The sequence below is a fragment of the Mastigoproctus giganteus genome, chromosome 6 (genome assembly GCF_048544385.1).
Source record: "Mastigoproctus giganteus isolate SK-2022 chromosome 6, ASM4854438v1, whole genome shotgun sequence".
NCBI lineage: Eukaryota > Metazoa > Arthropoda > Arachnida > Uropygi > Thelyphonidae > Mastigoproctus > Mastigoproctus giganteus.
In genome coordinates this window covers 39,728,410-39,748,875 of record NC_143580.1, presented here as the reverse complement: position 1 = coordinate 39,748,875, position 20,466 = coordinate 39,728,410, and the positions used below count along the sequence as shown (strand labels likewise).

Genomic DNA, 20,466 nt, shown 5'->3' with positions numbered 1-20,466 from the left:
TGAGAAGAGACAGCAAAAATGAAGAGCAACACAACCACTCTTTGTAACGCCAGCATGGTAATTGCTTTATGTTATATGAATCAGTGAGATGCATCTGCCTGAACAAACAAACGCACAGTAGTACACATAGCTATATAATATTAAGTAGTACTGTAGTATTGTATAGCTATGTGCGTGGCTTGAAATGTCATATTTATGAGTGTTTAGCATTTATTTATTGTAATTAATGTACATATTTTCGATTTTGTTGATACTTGATACTTGAAAAAAAAAAAGAACTCTTAAACCTGGGAACTTGTAAAGTGGGAACTGACTGTACTTGCAAAGTGACAGAAACAAATATTGCCAGAATTATAAATGGTAAAGATGCATGATAAAATTAAGTCAAGGAATGATAATAGTAATGGAGGAAATGGAACAGTGGAGTAGAACATGAAACAAATAAAATTTTGGAAAATAGGCCCAAAATAGCCAAAATTACCATAATTCCATAAAAGCATTAGAGAGATTGGTTCTATTCAAATACAGTATAATCCTGGTAATTCGTCACATGCTTAATATTCAGTATTGCTTATTTTGTAATTTTTTTACATTTCCCAATCACCATTCTTCAGTTTATATGGCTTAAACTTTCTGTTCCTTTTAATTTGTTGTGTTGGTTAATTTGTTACAATCATTGAGGGTCTGCTGGTAACAAATTACTGAGAGCTCTATGTGAAATATCACTCAACAGCGTGACAGTAAACCTAGCTGAATTATTTTCCATGGTCAATTAAGGGAACTTGATAAATATAAATAATATAGCAAAGATTATAGAGGATGTTATAACCAAAACAGTGTGGGAAAAGGAAAACAAAGAGAAAGGTAGAAATGAACACAAAGCAGTAGCATAACCTGCATTTAAAAAGTGGCTCCCGGAATCTCAGGGTTTTTTCTCCCGGAATCTCAGGGTTTTTCGTCCAGCAAAACACAAAATTGACCTAGGAAACACACAATTTAAAGACAATATACACAGAGTAACATGGCCTTAGTTGCCTATCTCCTTAAAAAAAAAAAAAAAAAAAAAAAAGGATATCATTACTGAAGACGTTCAAGAAATTTTAAAATGTAAAATAATACATAATATCATTCAAGTAAGCCAAAATGATAAAAAGCAATGAAAAATAACGAAGAGGAAGAAGTCAGCCACTGAATCTATTATTAGAAAGCTGCTGTATTGAGTATTGTGAAAATCAGACAAAGAAATGCTCACAGTAATTGGTATGGATGGCTGTGAAATGTCTATTTCTTGTGTTATTATACCTGTGTACTATTGTGTTCCTGTATTCTTAAATGAATCAACTTAGCACCCTAGTATATCTTAGTTTTTAGTTGCCATTTTAATATGATTTTTTATTTTATTTATTTCAATACATTTCCATGAATTCTTTCTATTAGCTGAGCAGGTACTTGGTTTAAAAATATAAATAATATTTAGCTATCTCAAATAATTTTCATTGTAAGCATGACTATTTAATTAATTCTGTGATTTTTATTTTTCTGTCACTAGTTTCAGTGCTAATTTGCTATATAATTTTGTGATGTACTATTTCTTTTGACTTCTAGCAAAGAACTATATCCAGAAGATACAGTAATGACTCTCATCCTCGTGAATGCACTCAAGATGATCATCTTGTTTTAATGCATAAAGATAGATGGGAACACCAGAAACTGGAAAAACCTTTAGATAACAGGTATGAATTTAATTCCTGTTCCTATTTTGCAAATTATATTGTTCATGATATATTCAAATCATATTCTATTTCTCAGGACTTGATAAGAAACTGGTCAGTGAGGCTTGAGTGAGTTGCAGTGCCAAATTGGGCCATCACTTGAAGTGTAAATGTCAGTTTTCAGGTTACACATGGTACTAAATAATCACCGTGTTCAGAAATTTTGCTAAGGAAAGCTAATTAGTATTGAGAAATATATGAATTCTGTGGTCATTAAATCCATTGTTTGTGCCTTCATGCTCTTGGGACCATTAGTAACCTTGTATATATATCTCCATGTGAAAGACTTCAAAGTACTTAAGATACTGGAGACAGCCACCTAGCATTGGCTTTCTATCAACATAGAAAAGAGTTGAGACAGTGTGTTTATACCTCACAGAGGAGTGACTGTGTGCCAACCTCTGTACCACCTGGAAGTACTAGATGATAAAACTGAGTCCCATCTCTTGCTGTATATTTCCTTAGGCACTTAAGGAGATTGACCCTAATGAGGGGCCCCTCCATAATGACCTCAAACAGGAGAAACATATTGCAACATATAGTAATTTAGTACCATGTGCAAGTCAGTGGTGGGTTCAAATTTCTGTAGATTGTAATTTTCAGAAAATGCACATAAAGGAAGGTTCCAGAGAACACAAGTAGAAGAAATGAATGGAAAAATTTTTTTTTTCTCTTCCTTCTTTTTCTTGGACTGCAAATAGATACAACCAGTCAGTGAATTTGTTCAGATTGATTTAAAAGAAAGAAGTGGAATTACAGTTCCTTGTTCAGAAGAACAGTGCCAGTGAAAATGTCTAAAGAAAAGGCATGCAACAGAAACTGAACAGCTCTGCAATAAGGAATAGATATTGATTCTTTGTAAGAATCGCTCCACTCTAAGAAGGTTCATGAATTAACTCTTTTAAACTCCTAGATGCTACTAAATAGTAGCATCCAGGAGTTTAAAAGAGAGACATTAAAAGTGCAGTCTAATCAACTAATGATTAACTAAATTAAATTAGCAATTTTTGTACAACAGGCAACCTCTGTATAACACGGTACTTCTACAACATGGTTTTGCTCTAACATGGTTTGAGAATTTCAGTAAACCTCGCGTAACAGAGTATTTTTGAGCTTTTGTGCATGGGAAGCCCTGCTATTATGTTGGATGTAATTTTTCAACATTTCCACTCTTTTTGAATCCCTGCTGTTGACTTGCCAGTCAAAAAAAAAAATATAATATTGATAAATCCGTATATTTTATTTTGTTGGGAAATCCCTGTGTTATGTTCTGTGATATTGAACTTGTGGAAAAATCTAGATTTCAAAGTTTTATTACTATTGGATAGCACACCACGCCATCCAAATGTTGAAGTTATGTTTCTACCACCACAGTTTTACTAGGTTAATGCAAATTCTTTCATTCAGCCATTAGATCAAGACATTATATCCACCTTTAAAGCTCGTTACATCTAAAAATCGTTACAATGGATTTTGGAAAAAATTGATTCCGAATCTATTGAAGTAATTGAGACACACTCATGGAAACTTGTTTCCATGCGTGTGTCTCAATTGTAGACTATTGATGTTTGGACAATTGTGAACCTGTGTGTCTCAATTGTGGACTGTATCAGAATCATAGCTTTATCTCTGAAAGAAGTAAAACCGTGAACATTAAATGCGTGTGGAAAAATGGAATCAGTGTGATAGTAGAGCTTGCTACGTCGGTAGGAGGGGAAGGTTTTGATGATATGACTACTGAAGCCCTTGTAGGTAGCACAGTTGATAGAATCGCCCTCCTCCCCACACCTGGTGAAAAAGACCTGAGTTCGAATCCCGTCAGTGATGGGAGGAATTTTTATGGGTCTCTTTCACAACGTGGCTGAGTTAGTCAGGCGAGGGTAGCATGGTTTTTCTCCCGGAATCTCAGGGTTTTTCGTCCAGCAAAACACAAAATTGACCTAGGAAACACACAATTTAAAGACAATATACACAGAGTAACATGGCCTTAGTTGCCTATCTCCTTAAAAAAAAAAAAAAAAAAAAAAAAGGATATCATTACTGAAGACGTTCAAGAATTACTGGTAGAAAAAGAGACTGGCAAAGTGAATTTGGTGGAAATGGCATTGGAGGTAAAACCAGAGCAATTCAGAGAATGATAGAGCAGATAAATTGTAAGCTTCCAAATTTTACAATAAAAAACATGAGAAGGCATAAAGTTAAAAATCTTATTTTTGAATGCAGATTCTTGAATGAAAGGAGTGCAAAGTTCAAAAGGGAGCCTCAGAAATACTTAGTTCCCTACGATGAAATTTACAAAGATTTATCAAGAAAAAGCAAACAAACCCAGATTACTGATTTTTTAAAATTAGTAGAAGATACACAAAATCTAGAATGGTGTGTTTTTGTTAGTTTTGTTAACATTTTTTTTAACGAAATGGTGTATTTTTGTTAGCTTTTGGAATATAACCACCCTTTTTGTACTTTTTCTTAGTCCTGTGTAACACGGTTTTGCGCCGACCTGGCTAGCCGGGTGGGTAAAGTGCCTGCCTAGCAACCCAAAGGTCGTGGGTTCGAATCCTGCCTCGGGCTTGGATCAGAGTACTGCAAAAACCTTGGGAGGTGCATTATGGCCACAGAAGCCGATGCGCCAACAACTACCAAAAAACACATGTTTTGCACAACATGACATTTTATAGGGACCTAACTACCGTATTATACGAGGGTTACCTGTATATATAAATTTGCTGCTAAATGTGTGTTTTTAGTGCTCTTCACAGTTGCCAAGCATTGTCATGTCCTTTCCAATTACGTGTTGTCCGTCCGGTTAATAGCGATTATTTGCCTCCATCTTTCGATAGCTGATAAAGGTGCATATCACCGTGAAAGCTGCAGATGTGTATTATTTTTACTTTTATCACTCTGAATTTATTCTGTACTTTTATGTTTTATTGCTTTTATGCTTTTAATATTTATATTTTAACTTTATATATTTTATACAGTTAAAATAGCATTTATTATTATTTTTTTTTAATAAGGCTCTTATTTAGTTTCATTGGTTGTAGCAAGATTTCTTTAATCCTGCAGTGTCGGCACTACACCTATGTGGTATAACTCGAAAATAACAAACTTACGTTAATTGTTGTTTGAAGATAAGAATCAGATCTTTGTACTTTCCTAAATATAGACAAGATTTTTACTTGGTATGGTTTTGAATTTTTTTAATATTATTTTCCCCGAGTTATAGTGCAAGTACACCCAGTGGTGCAGTCCACTGCATTTGTTCTACTTTTAACTTGTAATAATGCTAGTGTAGGAACAACCTGACTACTATTGATGCTACAAAGCATAGAATTTTTGTTAAAGTTATTTATAAAACTCCGTGTGATCATATCAGGTTTGTGGTCATAAATGTATTTTTGAAAGAGTTCTTCAAAAGATTTATTATTTTTAACAATAAACACAGAAATCAGTAATCACTCAGAATATAGAGTTAGCAACATGCATAATATTCAAATTTTGTGCACTTCATGGCATGCCAGATATAAAATAAAATTTTAAAACTTTATATATGAACTTGTGTGCATATAATGGCTTTTAAGAGGCTAATAGCTTTATCTTTATATTAAATTCCTATAGCATATTAAATTTATTTTTTTTAAATAAAAGGTGTAAAATACAACATTTTTAAATAGTTAATTTTTTATTAACAAATAAAAAATATATACAATAATTATCGCAATCAATTAAGAAAAAGATGAAATAATGGTGTACCCCAAGCGGAATTCAAAAAAACCCATAAACTTTTTCAGAAATTAAAAAGCAGGTATACATCTCTCAGGTGCTTTAACACTATGTTTGTAACAATTAGTGATGCCATCACTGCAGGATGAAATTTACATTTATTTTCTTTGTTGTTTCAGGTTTTGAGGGTTTACACTATGTTTAAGTGTGTTTTCAGCTTCATTAGTCTTTCTCGGTTATATAGGACATCCATAGTGAGTTGTCTTTCTATAAGTAGACCGCGACAGAAATATGACCATTTGAGAATTTAGGTACTGCATCTGTAGCTGTTGCTACTCTGATTAACTGCAGATCCTCAAAACTTTCTTTTGTGGCATTTTTCTTCCATGAGTTGACATCAGTATTTACTTTAGGGATTTGTGCATAGGTGCAGACTCCTTCTGTCATTCAGGCTGGTCACCAGTCTGTACTCTGCTTTGTTGTCTTTTCTGGGTGTGTCAGATCTTACTAGTTGATTTAATTTCTTTTTTTGTATTGTTTGCCTATTTAATTATAGCTTAGTTGCACTTAGTTATAGTGCCCGATAAGCATAATGTGCTGCACTTATCAGAAAATTTGCAAGTGGTAAAATGCTAACTTGGTTATCATTAGTTTAAGAGAGTTTTTTGGAGCAACACCCCAGTGTGGAAATGTTTTCCGTAATAGGGCGGATATATGATTTGTATGAATGGATGAATGTTTGGATGAAAAGTAACACCATGACATGTTTGGATGAAAAGTAACACCAAGAGTAAAGAAAAATAACTTTTTTTTTTTTTTTTTTTTTGTGTGTGCAGAGGAAGCAATATTTGTGATATTCCAATGCCAAGAAAGGTAATAGGGGCTGACCTCACTAAAGATAAGTCATCTTGTCTAGAAATATAAGCAGAGAAAATGAACGTGGGAGCACAGGCTCTCTTTTGCAAGCATTGGAGACAGGACTGGGTTTTGAAATGATTGAATTTAACTAAGTTTCCTTCCCTGCTGGAGAATTAAACTAGAAAGTGAAATAGCATATTATCAACAACAATAACTGTGGATAAAATCCATTGGTAAACAGGAGGAAAAGGAGGTTAGTAGAAGATGGTCGCTAATATTCAAGAAAAAAGAGTGTGTGAAAGAACAAAACTTTAGGGGTTAGCATCATTAATTGAGAATTTAGAAGGCAGAGTGATCTCATCATGAACAATGAGCAGAGAGAAAACTGGATTTCCATTTGCAAAAAATAGAAGACAGGTGGAAGCTAATTTAGAAGACTTACACCAAACATGATTGAAAGAAAGCAAATGCAACTGCTTTATTACAAATGTAACAAGCAAGCAAGCAAAGTAACTGCTTGTTTTTCTTTATTTTTCAATGGAATTTGTCCAAATATTCGTAACATAAGCCATTCAATCCGATGGCATCTGTATTGATCATTGTTAATTATTTGGAAAGTTTCAATGTAAGAATTAATGGCTGATGGACTTCCCAGTACTTTGGAAAGAGTTGAAGTAAGTGCAACAGGAGGATAACTGGAAGGAAGAGAAGGAGGCATTTGTTGCTTTGAGTGGAATGTGTTTGGTACATTAGGAGGATATTTATGAAGGTCATTGGTGCAATAAATTTTAAGGAAAGGTAAGATGCTGATAATTAATCTCTATCTTTAGATTAGTATTGCAATAGATGGAAGTGTGGAGGGACATGAGTTATGGCCAGTAGTTTTGACAAGAAGGTTAAATCACCATTTAGACTATAAGCAAGTTTACTGCTCTTAACCTTTTCAAAATAGACAGTTTGAATTTATTAATAACAATTTTTATAATTGTAGCAATCTTTTAATGTAGGCAGAAAAATGAAGCTGGAGATTTGAATATAAGCCAATTGTGTTATGCAGTATTCTTTTCTTGAACTGTTAGGTACCTTTATTGGAAAATCGCAATTTAGATAAAGGAGGAGAGTTTACGATGGAAAGAGGAATAAAGGCTTCCAGGAATTAAGTAACTGGTGGCAGATATATGAGAAGTTGTAGCTGTTTGTACAGAGCAGAGTTTGTTGAGCTGGAAGGTGCAATGTAGTGTACTATCCTCAGTACTAATCAGTTCAGAAAGGATTGGTATTTAGCGTAAGTTAACTATCAACGTTATAATTTCGCCAACCTTTCGTGGGATTTGTAAGATTATCATGTTTCTAATCTTGATGTAACTGTGCCACTGAGGATTTGCATGATGAAAGCTTGAATGGTTTGGTATGGTTTTATATTAGTTGAGTTATTGGATTGTCAATGTTTGGATTTTGTATCAGAGGTATCATTATTTAAAATCAGATGTTTTCATTATGATTATGATTATTATCATTATTAATTTTTATTGGTAAAATAAAGTACAAGCAACAAAAAGTGAACATAAAGTGAAATGAATAGAAAGTCATTAGGGATTTAAAGCAACAAGTAAGCTATATTTTAATTAACTAATTGTATCATGATCTGTATATGATATTTTTACATGCTGAACATTGTGAATAATCACACAGGTATATATGAATTTTGCGAATACTAAAGTAGACAGCACTGTGATACCATAAATCACAGACCAGAGTTTTTTCTGTTGTAGTGGTCAGTATCATGATTTGTGGGTTCCAGTTTGACCTCTGCTTTGACTTCCACCTGAATAGGAACATTATAATCTGGTGAATCCATCCTGAGATTCACATCTAAAAAAATTTGATGTAGCTGACTGTTTTGTTAAGGAGTTGCATTAAAGTTTGAATGGTTTAGTATTTCCAACAATGAAAAGAGTCACATGCACACACACTAAAGGTTTCATTTTAGTTGATTTATTGAGTGAGTGAATGTCTGGTTGATGAGCCTTGGAGTTGAATCACTTTCGTAGTACCAGCTTTATAGTTCATAATTGAGTCACTTTAATAGAGTCCATAGCAGCATGGTTAAGACTTACTGTACAGTTAATGGTATTACATGATAATCTACTTATCTTGTATAAATATGTAGTCCTAGTTTTGTGCACCAGAAAGCACGAAGATATTTTATATGAGGGTAGAAGGACATTTTTCAGTTGGATTAGTCCTAAGAACCATACTTCTTTGAAAGGAATAGTTAAGATATCTTAGAAGGAATGATTCGATTCGTGCAGCTGGAAGATATTGAGAGAGAGAGAGATGGAGTTGGGGGGGGGGGGTAGTAGCATACCTTGTCTTTGTAATGTTTACATAGAATCTATAGTATTCAGTAAATTAGTTCAAAGATCCATGTTCACTTCCAAATACGGAGGATGCGGAAAGGTCAGGGAATGACCACCGCATATCTCGGAGCAATATGGCCTTAGTTGCTAATGCTCCTAAACAAAAAAAAAAAAAAAAACCATGTTCACTTGTGCAAGTAAAGATAAGTTGGAGGTAGTGTTTGACTCTGGTTGGACACTCAGAGATTGAAGACTACACTGTCTGCATATATAACAAGGAAGGCATTAAAAAAAAGGAATGAAAGTTGCTGAGAATAGCAAGACAGATAAGAATCTGTCTTGTAGAATGTCAGTATTTTCACATTTTTGTGTGTGTGTTTTATAGTAGAAATGATATCTATTAAGAGACTGAGAGGTAGTAAATAAGTGTATGTTCCAAACCTACACAAACAAAATTAAAGCAGAAAGTTCACAGTGAATAATCCAAGACTTCTAGTAATGAAGAGCAAATTGCAATAGATTGCAAGTTTTTAACATCAGAGAGAAAGTATTTTTTGGGATTTAGATTGGCTATTCTGTAACCAAGTTGTGTGTGTTTAGGTGGAAGTTACTATTTTCATTAAGTAATTGAACAAGTAATTTGTGAAAGATATAGTTCCTGGTTGAATAATAACAAAAGCAGAAAGCAGTGATAGCAGCCACATGATTTGACCAACAGAGGAGGTTGAGGCAATTGAGAATACACAATGATTGAGGGGGAAAAAATTCTCTTACTTTGGTTGTAAATCAGCCAACAGATGTTTCAATTCTCCCCCCCCCCCCCTTTTTTTTTTTTTATAGCTTGGTGCAAAGTTTTCATGAAATTGAGAGAATAAAAGTTTTAATTCTGGATATCACTTTGGTTTTAATATCCAAAGATTAGACATATTTTGGACATAGCATGTATAGCAAAAATCAGACAATTAGCCAGAAGAGAGCACCCTATGTCAATAATTGAGGAAAGAGGTTAACTGAGGAAAGTAGAGAAATAAAAACATCACAAATTCCTTATAATACAGTGGCAACTCCAAAACTAGTGTCTCAATTTTTGTGATGTTGCATGTAATGGTGGCAAGCAAAATTTTATGTTACTGCCAATATTCTGCAAGTTTAACGCTACATACCAGGTGGCAGGTGTAATATGTAAAAATGGATAGTGAAATTGAATTGCATATGAATAAACAGCATGTTATTGAGTTCCTGATTGAGAACGTTGTGCCCATTGAGATTCACCAACATTTGAAGAATGCTTATGGAGACAAGGTAGTCAGTGTGAGCAAAGTTAGGTAGTGGATTAGGCCTGTCATTGAGGACGGTAGTAGTTTGAAGGATGTGCCAAGGTTATACTCTCCTCTCACCTTCAGCCACAGTAGAAAATGAAGAGAGAGTGCATAAACTGATTCATGAAGACAGGTCCATCAAGATCTGGGAAATGTGTGAGAGTTTGAATAAGCTCTCATGCATTGAAAACATTTCTAGACAATCTCAGGTAATTCAGTAAACTCTTGATATTTGTAATTTTGACGGTGAGCTGGTTATGGTTCTGTAGAGTATACATATTTAAAATTCATAGTTTCTCTATAATCCTATGTTACAATTTCAGCATTACAAAGTTGTATCTGTGTAGTTATGCACTAGAGGTGTAGGTGAGACTCCAATCTAACTGATGTATCAGGGTCTCGTCACAAATTATAACTTGTATTAAACCTGCTGTATATTTGTAAAAAATGTTGGCCAGATGAAGAGTGATTCCTCTGCCACTCAGTTTTCTAAAAAAAAAAAAGAGTACAGTGTAGCTGATTATGTAATTTTCATATGAAATGAAACCATTAACTTGGAATGTGTGCTGGAAGAAGCTGTTACCTGATGTGATGAAAAGCCTGCAAGGCATCTCATCAGCAGAAGAGCTGTGGAGGTTGTGAGTTTGACATATGATGCAGGAAAGGGTTTTGATGACCTCACAGAAAACAGGGTCAGGGGAGAAAGGAGACAGTGATGTGATTTGAGAAACTTAAGGCACTGGTGTAAATTTGACATATTTAAGACTCTGGCTGACAAGGTGTTTGAAATATATCTTTTGATGTAGCATGGTCTAAAATTTAAGTGGATTGGAGGCTCTTACCTCCAGGGATACCGTGGATAAGAATATTTATAGGATTTGTAATGCTAAGTGAAGCAAATGTCCATAAAAAAGATTTTTGTTTAGAACATAGCAACTACAACTTCTTCCTTTGCAGAACGTTAGGTCGCCTTTCCAAAAATATCTTCAGGAGGACCTCTCTCTCTCTCTCTCTCTCTCTCCCCCCCCCATTCTCCTGTATCACTACATCTGCATTATCTTTTCAGTTTTGTCATTGTTGGTGAGTTAAATGTTTTTATTTATTTTATTTTTCACATAAAACTTATTCATACTTGTAATATTTTTCATTGTAATAATCAGCATGATTATTTCATTGTAATAATCATGCTGATTATTACAATGAAAAACTTCATTGTTTCAATTGTGCATAATTTGTGGTATTTTTCCTTATTTTTCAATGTTTGCGCAATACTAAGTGCATAACAGGCATGATCAAGATGAATCGTGCAATTCAACCTTTTCCCCAAGGTCATAATATTCAGAGTAATTTCCAGAAGTGTATTCCTCATGAATATCAAGGGTTTACTATAATAAATAAAAACCCAAATTGGTTGGGTTTTCATTTATTAATTTTTTTTTAATGCCCCAGCTATTTAGAAGCTTGTAATACTACAGCATATTTCCTTTGTTTATAATAGACTAGTATTTTTAACCTTCTGCTGGGGACACAACCCTCTTATTGAGTGAACCAGAATTCTTGACTATTTGGTATCCCCTAATGGTCATGGCAAGCTTACTTCCCTTCTTTAATGGAGACTGTTCTTTCTATTGTTAATTATGGTATGTTACCAAGTTCATTGAACTGCAAATTTTGTGACATTTTACTTATTTTGCAATATTTGCAAAATAAGTAAATAAGTACAAATATTGCAAAATATTGTACTATTGTAGAATAATGTTGCCGTACAATCTGTTGAGGTGAGGAAAGGAAGAAATTAGAATCATGAATAAAATATATCATCAGTTAGGTTAGAAAATATTTTCTTTAAAAAAAAAAAATTCATTCAAATATTTTTTACATTGTGTCATAAAAGAAGTGAATGGTATTAGCATTCATCCTCATACATAGATATTTTGAAAATCATACTGTAAAAAACAGTCCATGTGGACATTGCTCTATTATTGTTTTCATTTCTATCACAGATTGATGTTTATTTTTTAAAGTGATAAATCAAGTCATCACATTATTGACCACAAAAATATATTGTTTTATTTCTTTTAGTATAAATGCAAGTCAAGTTTCTATACTGCTTTCCTTCTCACTGTGCTAATTTTTATTTTATTTATTTTTTTATCTTAGTTTAACTTAAACACCATTCTTTAATAATACAGTAGTGTTATGTTTCCTCAGCACATTTGCCTTGCTCTTTTTATTGCTTTGCCTCTTATTTTTTATAAGCTGTCACTTTAACTGCTGAAAAAATGTATATATATATATATATATGCAATTACTTCACCAACTTTATTGCTTGCTATTGCTTGTTATTATTTTAGTTACAAAGTGACATTTTTTGGAGATGATGATTCCATTGGTGATGGAGATAAGCAAGCTAGTCCACCAGTGGGTATTGAAGCCAAACGTCCTTATCCCCATATACAAACATATAAAGAATATAAAGAAGCACTTAAAATGCAAAGATCATCTGACAGCAATGTATATAGGAGAAGCAGTATGACTGATGGTACTGCAAGGTAAAAATACTAGTTTTTAATATGTTATTCTTAACAGAAAAACAGATTTGGAGTATTTAGGTAACCACTGAAAAGTTTGGCACAGAATTCTTAATCAGTCTTGTTTCCCTTTCAACATTTTCACATTTTGGCTTTGGATTTTTTGATTTTTCCCAACTTTTAAATGATGGCCAATTTATGATATTTCATTTTAATATGGGAGCATGAATCACCATATATACAAGGTGTTGTGTTATTTCCTTAGTAATAAAATATGAAGTGGTGTTCATTCTGTGAGACATACTAGACTTTTCCCATTCATTAGGTTAAATTTTTGAGCCTGGATTTTTTTTTTTTAATGGTGGCTCCAAACATGAAAAGTATTAAAACCAGTAGCATTTTTGTGCTGTTTGGGTTGAAGGTTGGTGGATGTTGATGTATGGGTTTAATAAAATGCTGTGCATCCCACAATTTACATGGGGTGGTCTTTTTTTCAACTGCTTTTAGCATTAGTAGAGGCATATGATACAAGAAAACAAGCTTATATAGCATCAGCCAAAAAAAAAAAAAAAAAAAAAAAGCCCTTCCCATTTCACCCATCCATTTGCTCCAGATGTATGTCTAGTTTTGCCTTGGATTTATTTAAGCTGTCAATTTCTACAACAACAACAGATGGAAGTTTGTTCCAGCTAGCAACCGCCTGCTGGCTAAAGGCAAATTTCTGCACATATATTCTATAAATGTCTTTCCTCAATTTAAATTTGTCTCCTTAGGTGATTAATCTGGGCAAGAGGAAGAATCCGATCAGTACTGAGCTTGCTTAAACCATTCACGGTCTTATACACCTCAAGCAGATTGCCTCATAGGTACTTAGTCCCAGACACTGTAATTTGCAGAACTTAAACCTTTCTTCATAAGAGCAACCCTGTGTTCCATTCGCTGATCTTATTGCCCTTCTCTGTACTCTTTCCAGCAGCTCTATATCCTTCCTAAAATGAGGCCTCCAGACCTGTATACAGTACTCAAGATGTGGCCTGACCATTGCCTTATACAAGGGGTTGATCATCTCCTCATCCCTGCTTTAAAAATTCCTGTATATCTTTGACAAGACACCATGAGCTACTCTTGCAGTCAGATATGAAGTTTTCTGAGCAGTGCAGAAAACTTCATATCTGACTGCACAATTACCCCAAGTCTTTTTCATTTTCCACTACACTGAGTGTAGTAGCACACAGTTGATACGTTACTGCTACACATATGCAGTACTTTACATTTGTCAATGTTAAACTTAAATTGCCACCTGTCAACCCATCTGCTCAACTTTTCTAGATCCTGTTGCAGTATCGTGCTGTCATTAACAATCCTGTCAACCGTCATCAATATCATTAATAAATACTGAAAACAACAATGGACCCAACACTGAACCCCCGATGGACTCCACTAATAACATTAGACCACATAGAGCAGTGTCCATTGATTACCACTCCCTGTCTTCTCCCACTCAACTATTCCTTTATCCATAGCAGCAATTTTCCCTTAATACCACACTGCTCCTATTTGTATAGTAGCCTTCCATGCATAACTCAAAAGCTTTCTTGAAATCCAAGTATATGATATCAAAATTATTTTTTGCATCCAATTCCTTTGTAACCATATCAATAGTATCCAATCAGATTTGTCAGACAAGACTTTCCCTTAACAAACCCATGTTGTGTCTGAATTATTACTGCAGTCTTGTCTAGATGATTCTGCAATGCATCTTTAACCAGTGACTCTGTTATTTCCCCCAGAACAGAAGTTAAACTAACTGGTCTGTAATTGCTTGTGTCACCCTTAGATTCCACTTTGTGTTGTTGTTATTTGGTTTTTAGGAGCATTAGCAACTAAGGCCATATTGCTCCGGGATATGCAGTGGTCATTCCCCGACCTTTCCGCATCCTCTGTATTTGGTGGTGATGGGCTCGAACCTCGGTCTAATCAAGAAGCGTGTGCTACGCACTACTGCTCCTTCCCACCTGGCTACGGAAGCGCCTCCACTTTGTGAATTGGGGATACATTTGCACATCTCCAGTCCTTGCTTGGGGACCTCCCTGGAGTCCAAGGATGCTCCCATAATTATGGCTAAGGGTTTGCTTACTTTCTTTACTGCCTCCTTTAGTATAACTGGATAGATAGCATCCACCCCAGGTGCCTTCCTTATGTTTAACTTCAACAATTTCTCCTCCACTTTGCTCTCAGTTATTACAAAATCATTTAGCTCACTGCCAGAGTTTAATAAACCTCTGGCATTCCCCTCCCTGAATAACTCCTCATGTGTGAGTATAGATGTAAAATGCTCATTCAGTTTGTCAGCTACCTGAGTAGTATCATCAACATTTGAACCATTAGTATCAAGTGGACCAATCTGATTTATCCCCTTCCTTCTACAGTTTATATAAGTAAAGAACTCTTTGCTGTTTTCTTTTTATCCTTAGCCAAAGATTTCTCGTAATCTGCCTAACCTCTTTTTTGACTTGATTACAGACCAACTTATATTTACCATAGGATTCTGTCACTTGATAATTTATATGTATCTACTACAATTTTCTTCTCTGCCACGTGTCTCATTAGTTCATCTGACATCCATTTAGGCCTAAACTTTGACCAGTACTTTCTTAGTTAGTATGAAAAGCCTGGTAGCTTTTACCTGTGAACTTTCGCTTTCTCTGTTCGTGCTTACTGTCTGATCTTAGCAACTTGGATGGCAGTATATATCTATATAAATCAGCCATGGGTAACCTACATGGTGGTTTATTAGTCAGGCATGTTGCTTACTAGAAATTTTTTAATTTGGTAATATGAAAACCAATAAAAAATGGGAATTGAATAGACTTTTGGGAATTTCTGCATAATAGAATAATATATATTTATATTTTGTGTACATATTGTGTATTATAGTTATAAGTCACTGTCTGGCTGTTTTGCTAACAGGAGGCAAAATTAGGAAAGTAACTAGGATAGAAATAGACATTCCTGCCCTCATATTACACTAATAGCCCAGAGTGTGGAAAATTTTAGTTGTAGGAAAGTAAACAGTGTATGATTGAAGAATATAAAGTTGGTGCTCTGGTTTTCCAGGAGCGCAATTTCCTGTCCATTTAGTAACGGCCCTGGACATGGTAGATATATGCATCTGGAAGTGGTTGTCTGTATATCTGTATGCAACAAAATATTATAATTAAAATTCTACTTAACATTACTGTAATGCTTAAACTGTAATATAATGTAATGCTGTAATACTTAAACTGTAATGTAAAACTTAAACTTGCAATAGCACAAATTTAAGAATATACAGTAATGTTAAGTAGAATTATAATTATAAGATTTTGTTGCATACAGTGAGTTTACTGCTATACCATTTACTTTCAGCATGCAGCTGGATGAAACTACTGATACCTTTCAGTGCAGTCATTTCCTGGATTTTGTCCATTATATGCCCATTGCCACCATAAAAGAAGAATTTGTATTCTGTGGAAACTACTGAGATAATCAATGTCTTCAAAGTGGTCAAGTTTTTTTTTTTTTTTTTATCAAGAAAAACTTCAACTGTGATTGAAACCTTGGTATTCTGTGTTATAGGTGAAGCACCTGCAATTCTTGTCAATACACGTGGTTTTTTGGTATTGGTGAAGAAAGAAGTTCCATACATTTTTGTGATACTGCTTTCTACATATAAAAAAACTGCTGACAATCCTAAGTGAGCTAAGTGAAGTCTGTATCTACTCCTATGAAAAAAGTCATAAACTTAATCCTGACCAGGGCTTGCGACCTTTTCAAAGTCTTATCAAGAAATGGAAACAAATATGAAGTTCTTTGCTGTACTGAAAGGCGCTTCCGTAGCCAGGTGGGAAGGAGCAGCAGTGCGTAGCACACACTTCTTGATTAGACCGGGGTTCGAGCCCGTCACCACCAAATATGGAGGATGCGGAAAGGTCAGGCAATGACCACCGCATATTCCCGGAGCAATATGGCCTTAGTTGCTAATGCTTCTAAAAACCAAATAACAACAACAGCTGTACTGAAGTTTGCTAGCTTTCCAGAAGACAAGTCTTGACGTGCTTGATTGAACTTCATTTAGAACTTTCACTTTTGTGTGTGTGTGTGAGAGAGAGAGAGAGAGAGAAAGAAAGAAAGAAAGAAAAGATAAAAACCCCACTCTCAGAACAGTTTGACTGGAAGGAGTTCGTTCATGGCTTGGCTTTCTTGGTGGATATTTTTGGCTACATGAATGGTGATAAATCTTTGGATTAAAGTCCCTACAGTTACCATTATAGATTCTGCTGGAAAACTATGAGCCAGATTGAAGGTAATCAATTGTGCAAACTTTTCAGTGCTGGGGTGTGAATAGAGAGATTGTTATAGGACCCCAGACAATAAGTAGTTACTTAGACCATATTAAACTGTTGTGTATTATGTCTATACCAGTGTGTGGGTTCACGGGCAATTTTATATGTTGTGCAGGCTGAAAAACGTGGAATGACTCATGGGAGGAAACCATACTCCCTCTTCCAGAGATTGGCTAACTAACTACAGCCCTGATTGAACTAGCCAATAGAAATTTCTCCATTCTACTACAAGACTTGAAGCCAAACGAGTCATCTGCTGGAAACACCTGGAAGCATTGTAGAACCCTTTTGAAGGTTACTTCTTCACAAACAACCATAAAATTTTCTTTCACTGAGTAACTAATGATATAGAGTGTTATGTGCATTTTAGTATAGACGATTTGAAATAAGTGTACAAAGAGATTCAAAGTCTGAATCAAGACTTGTGAATAGCTTGTCTAATTTGAAAAGACTTCCAAAACTCACTGCAGTCAGATGTCATTATAATGAAATTGATTGGAACTACACACACAAACACCGCTAGCCAAGAAAAAAAAAAAAAAAACTTTTTTTTCTTTTTTTTTTCCAGTATTGAATCAGGTGGTATTGATTCTGTAAGGTGTGTTTTGGTCTAATTGTAACCATTCTTCAAGCAAAATAGGGATTAGCTGTGACAAAGTTGAAAGAAGAGGATTTAGTTGCCGAATAGCTCTCTCCAGCATATACCACACATTCTCAATAGGATTGAGATCAGGTGAATGTGGGGTCCAGGGAAGTTGGTGGAAATCCGTATTATGTTTTCCGAACTATTCGTGCGCAGTTTTGCCATGATGCACTGTTGCTTTGTCATCTGTGTCATAGAGTGTCTGTCACTCTGACACAAGAGATAAAAGATACTATGAATAAAAGTCTAACATTATAAGATGCAGTAGATCTGATGCAAAATTCAAGTACTTCCTGAATTTTGTATCAGATTCAACCTGACACTCTGACCTTCCACCGGTATCAATGGATGCTTTCCGTGCCAACAAAATAAAATTCCCTATACCATGATACCACCTCCAGATGCTTGGGTATCTTAACAAGGTAAACGGTGGCCATCGCTTGAGGTTCTCACTACACTTTCTGCCTACCATCAGTACAAAACCAAGTGTATTGTGATTTGTCTGATCACATGACTTTCTTCCATTGTTCCACTGTCCAATCACAATGTTCTTGGCACCACTGCAAGCAGATTTTTCTGTTCTTCTCTGAACAAGTGGCTTTTTGAATAGGCAGAAGACTGCCAATACTCAATTTATTCAATTTCCTGTGCATGGCATGGGTTGGTTGAAATAGGACAGTTCTGAGCTTGATTGAATTCAGATATTATTTGCTGCACACTGGATGTACTATTTTTCCATGGTCCTTAGTACGATGGTTTTGCTCTTAAAGGTTGTTTTTTCCTGCAACATTTACACCTTTGAGATGTGGAAGAACTGCTTGCTTTCTGGTCATTAAAAGCTTTTGAGATAGATGCTTTTGAGAAACCAGTTATGTCTTTCGTTTCTTGAATTTTGGCTCCTGCTAAATGTACACCTATGATAAGACCTTTTCATAGTCTGATAGTTCATGTTTTCCTCATTCTGACTTCAGATTACTGCAGTCAAAGACCTTGTGCAGTCTTTATGCTCAAAAGGCAACATGTCATCACCCCATCGAGCCCTGCCCACCAAATACGGAGGATGCGGAAAGGTCAGGGAATGACCACCGCATATCTCCGGTGCAATATGGCCCTAGTTGCTAATACTCCTAAAAACCAAATAACAAACAAACAATGTCATCACCCCACATAAATTTTCTTTGCAGCAATTTGCATTTTTGCATTTATTTTGTCTGTGACTGTCTTAATACAAAGTTTTTTTTTTTTGCCAGTGTGTGTATAATGAAAATTTGCTACTGTTTGTAGAGTATATACAATATATATATATATAGCACCTTTAAATTTTACATTCTATCCCTCTTCTCCAAAAATTACCTGCAGAATCATGAGGAATTTACATACCTCTAAGTTTCATTACAGGTACGCACAATAATCCACTTTGTTCACACCACGAAACCAAAATACAGCAATCACTAATGTTAAAGTGGAGTTGCTATGTGTACATCTTCCTCTGAGTCACTGCATGTAGGTGCTCAACATGAGAGAGAGAGAGAGAGAGAGAGAGAGAGAGAGAGAGAGAGAATAATGATGAAAGTGCTTCAGAGAAAAAACACTTTTACAGTGGAAGTTTAAAAAAAAAACTATTGGGGTTTTTGAAGTATTTTTTTCGTTTCTCACATGTAATAAGTTTTATTTTTTGCCCATAATAGTCATGCAGCTTGATGATTACAATATATATTAAAATAAGAGCTATGTTGTTTATTATGTATAATTATACTTACCTTTTAAAGAGAGCATATCAATATTTTGGGATGTATTATTTGCTCTTTAAAATTTGTAATCCATGCTGAAAGCTGCCATTCCTCTCTTTTAGTGCTGTCACTTACTGCAGTCTATACTTACATGAACGAGTGACCAATTTGACTTATGGAAACAGTTGAGAGTGAAGAGTAGAAAATGTACAGTGTGTGAGGGCTGCAGCTGGGAAAATATACCTTTCATTACAGTTATGAAATTTTACCTTGGTTGTGTGGAATTACATACACAACCAATGCACTTGGTTGTGTATGTAATTAAGTCTCTATTTATGGATGAGATTGACCATGGAAGATGCTTGAAGCATTCTTCTCGTTTTCAACACTGCTTTGCTGAGTCAGATGACAATATGTGAGATAAAAATTTTATCATCTTTCTGTGTTGCTGTCTCTATTAGAATTCCTATGCTCTTTATTTTCTCTCTCTCTCTCGTGTGTGTTCGCATTAGTTGTGGGTATAGTTGAAACTTTGTTACCAGTTCATTAATTTCTTCATTGTAGCTGGTTTCTTTGGTCTTAGGATAATTAAATTATCTTCATTCTTTATTTCTCAATTTTTGGTGGTCTTGACACTATTTTGTTAGACAGGCCCCAAATGCCTGCACATGAGTGAGGTTACCCTTCTGTTGGTGGCATTCATTTCCCCCTATGTGTTACTTCTAATTTAGCCATTAAAACCTCATTTTCTGTATGAAGGTCTGTTAAAGTATGCCCAAGTTTTGTCCAGCATGGAATTATTTTAATCCTGACTGCAGCAGTGATGATGGCTGCACAATCCAATTCTGTTGGATTGTCATCATCATCAGCCATTTTCAATGCACTGCAGAATGAAGGTCTGCAGTGAATTGTGCAATGGCCATCCATTTACTACCCACGAACTTGTAAATTTCATCTGTCCATTTCCATTGTTGCCTTCCAGGTTTTCTTTTAGCTCCTCTTGGGTACCATTCTGTAATTTTCTTTTTGTGCATGTGAGAGTATAAATGGTTTCAGCTGATCACCCCCCCCCCCCACCACCACACTCATATTTCTTAATTATCATTTGAGTCTGTAATTTGTGTTTCTGTGTTGAGAATTTACTG

The 20,466-nt window shown here is 35.0% G+C and overlaps 1 protein-coding gene across 3 annotated transcripts in view; it reads left to right on the top strand.

Annotated features, from left to right (window-relative positions):
- The window catches only part of Lrch (Leucine-rich-repeats and calponin homology domain protein), a 380,867-nt gene that overhangs the window by 235,210 nt on the left and 125,191 nt on the right, over positions 1–20,466 (top strand). For 2 of the 3 annotated variants that reach the window (XM_090375083.1, XM_090375082.1), the window contains exons 9-10: positions 1,606–1,733; positions 12,387–12,584. In XM_090375083.1, the coding sequence (XP_090231209.1) occupies positions 1,606–1,733; positions 12,387–12,584 (326 nt within the window). The remainder of the gene's footprint in view (positions 1–1,605; positions 1,734–12,386; positions 12,585–20,466) is intronic. The other variant, XM_090375084.1, reaches the window with a different exon arrangement.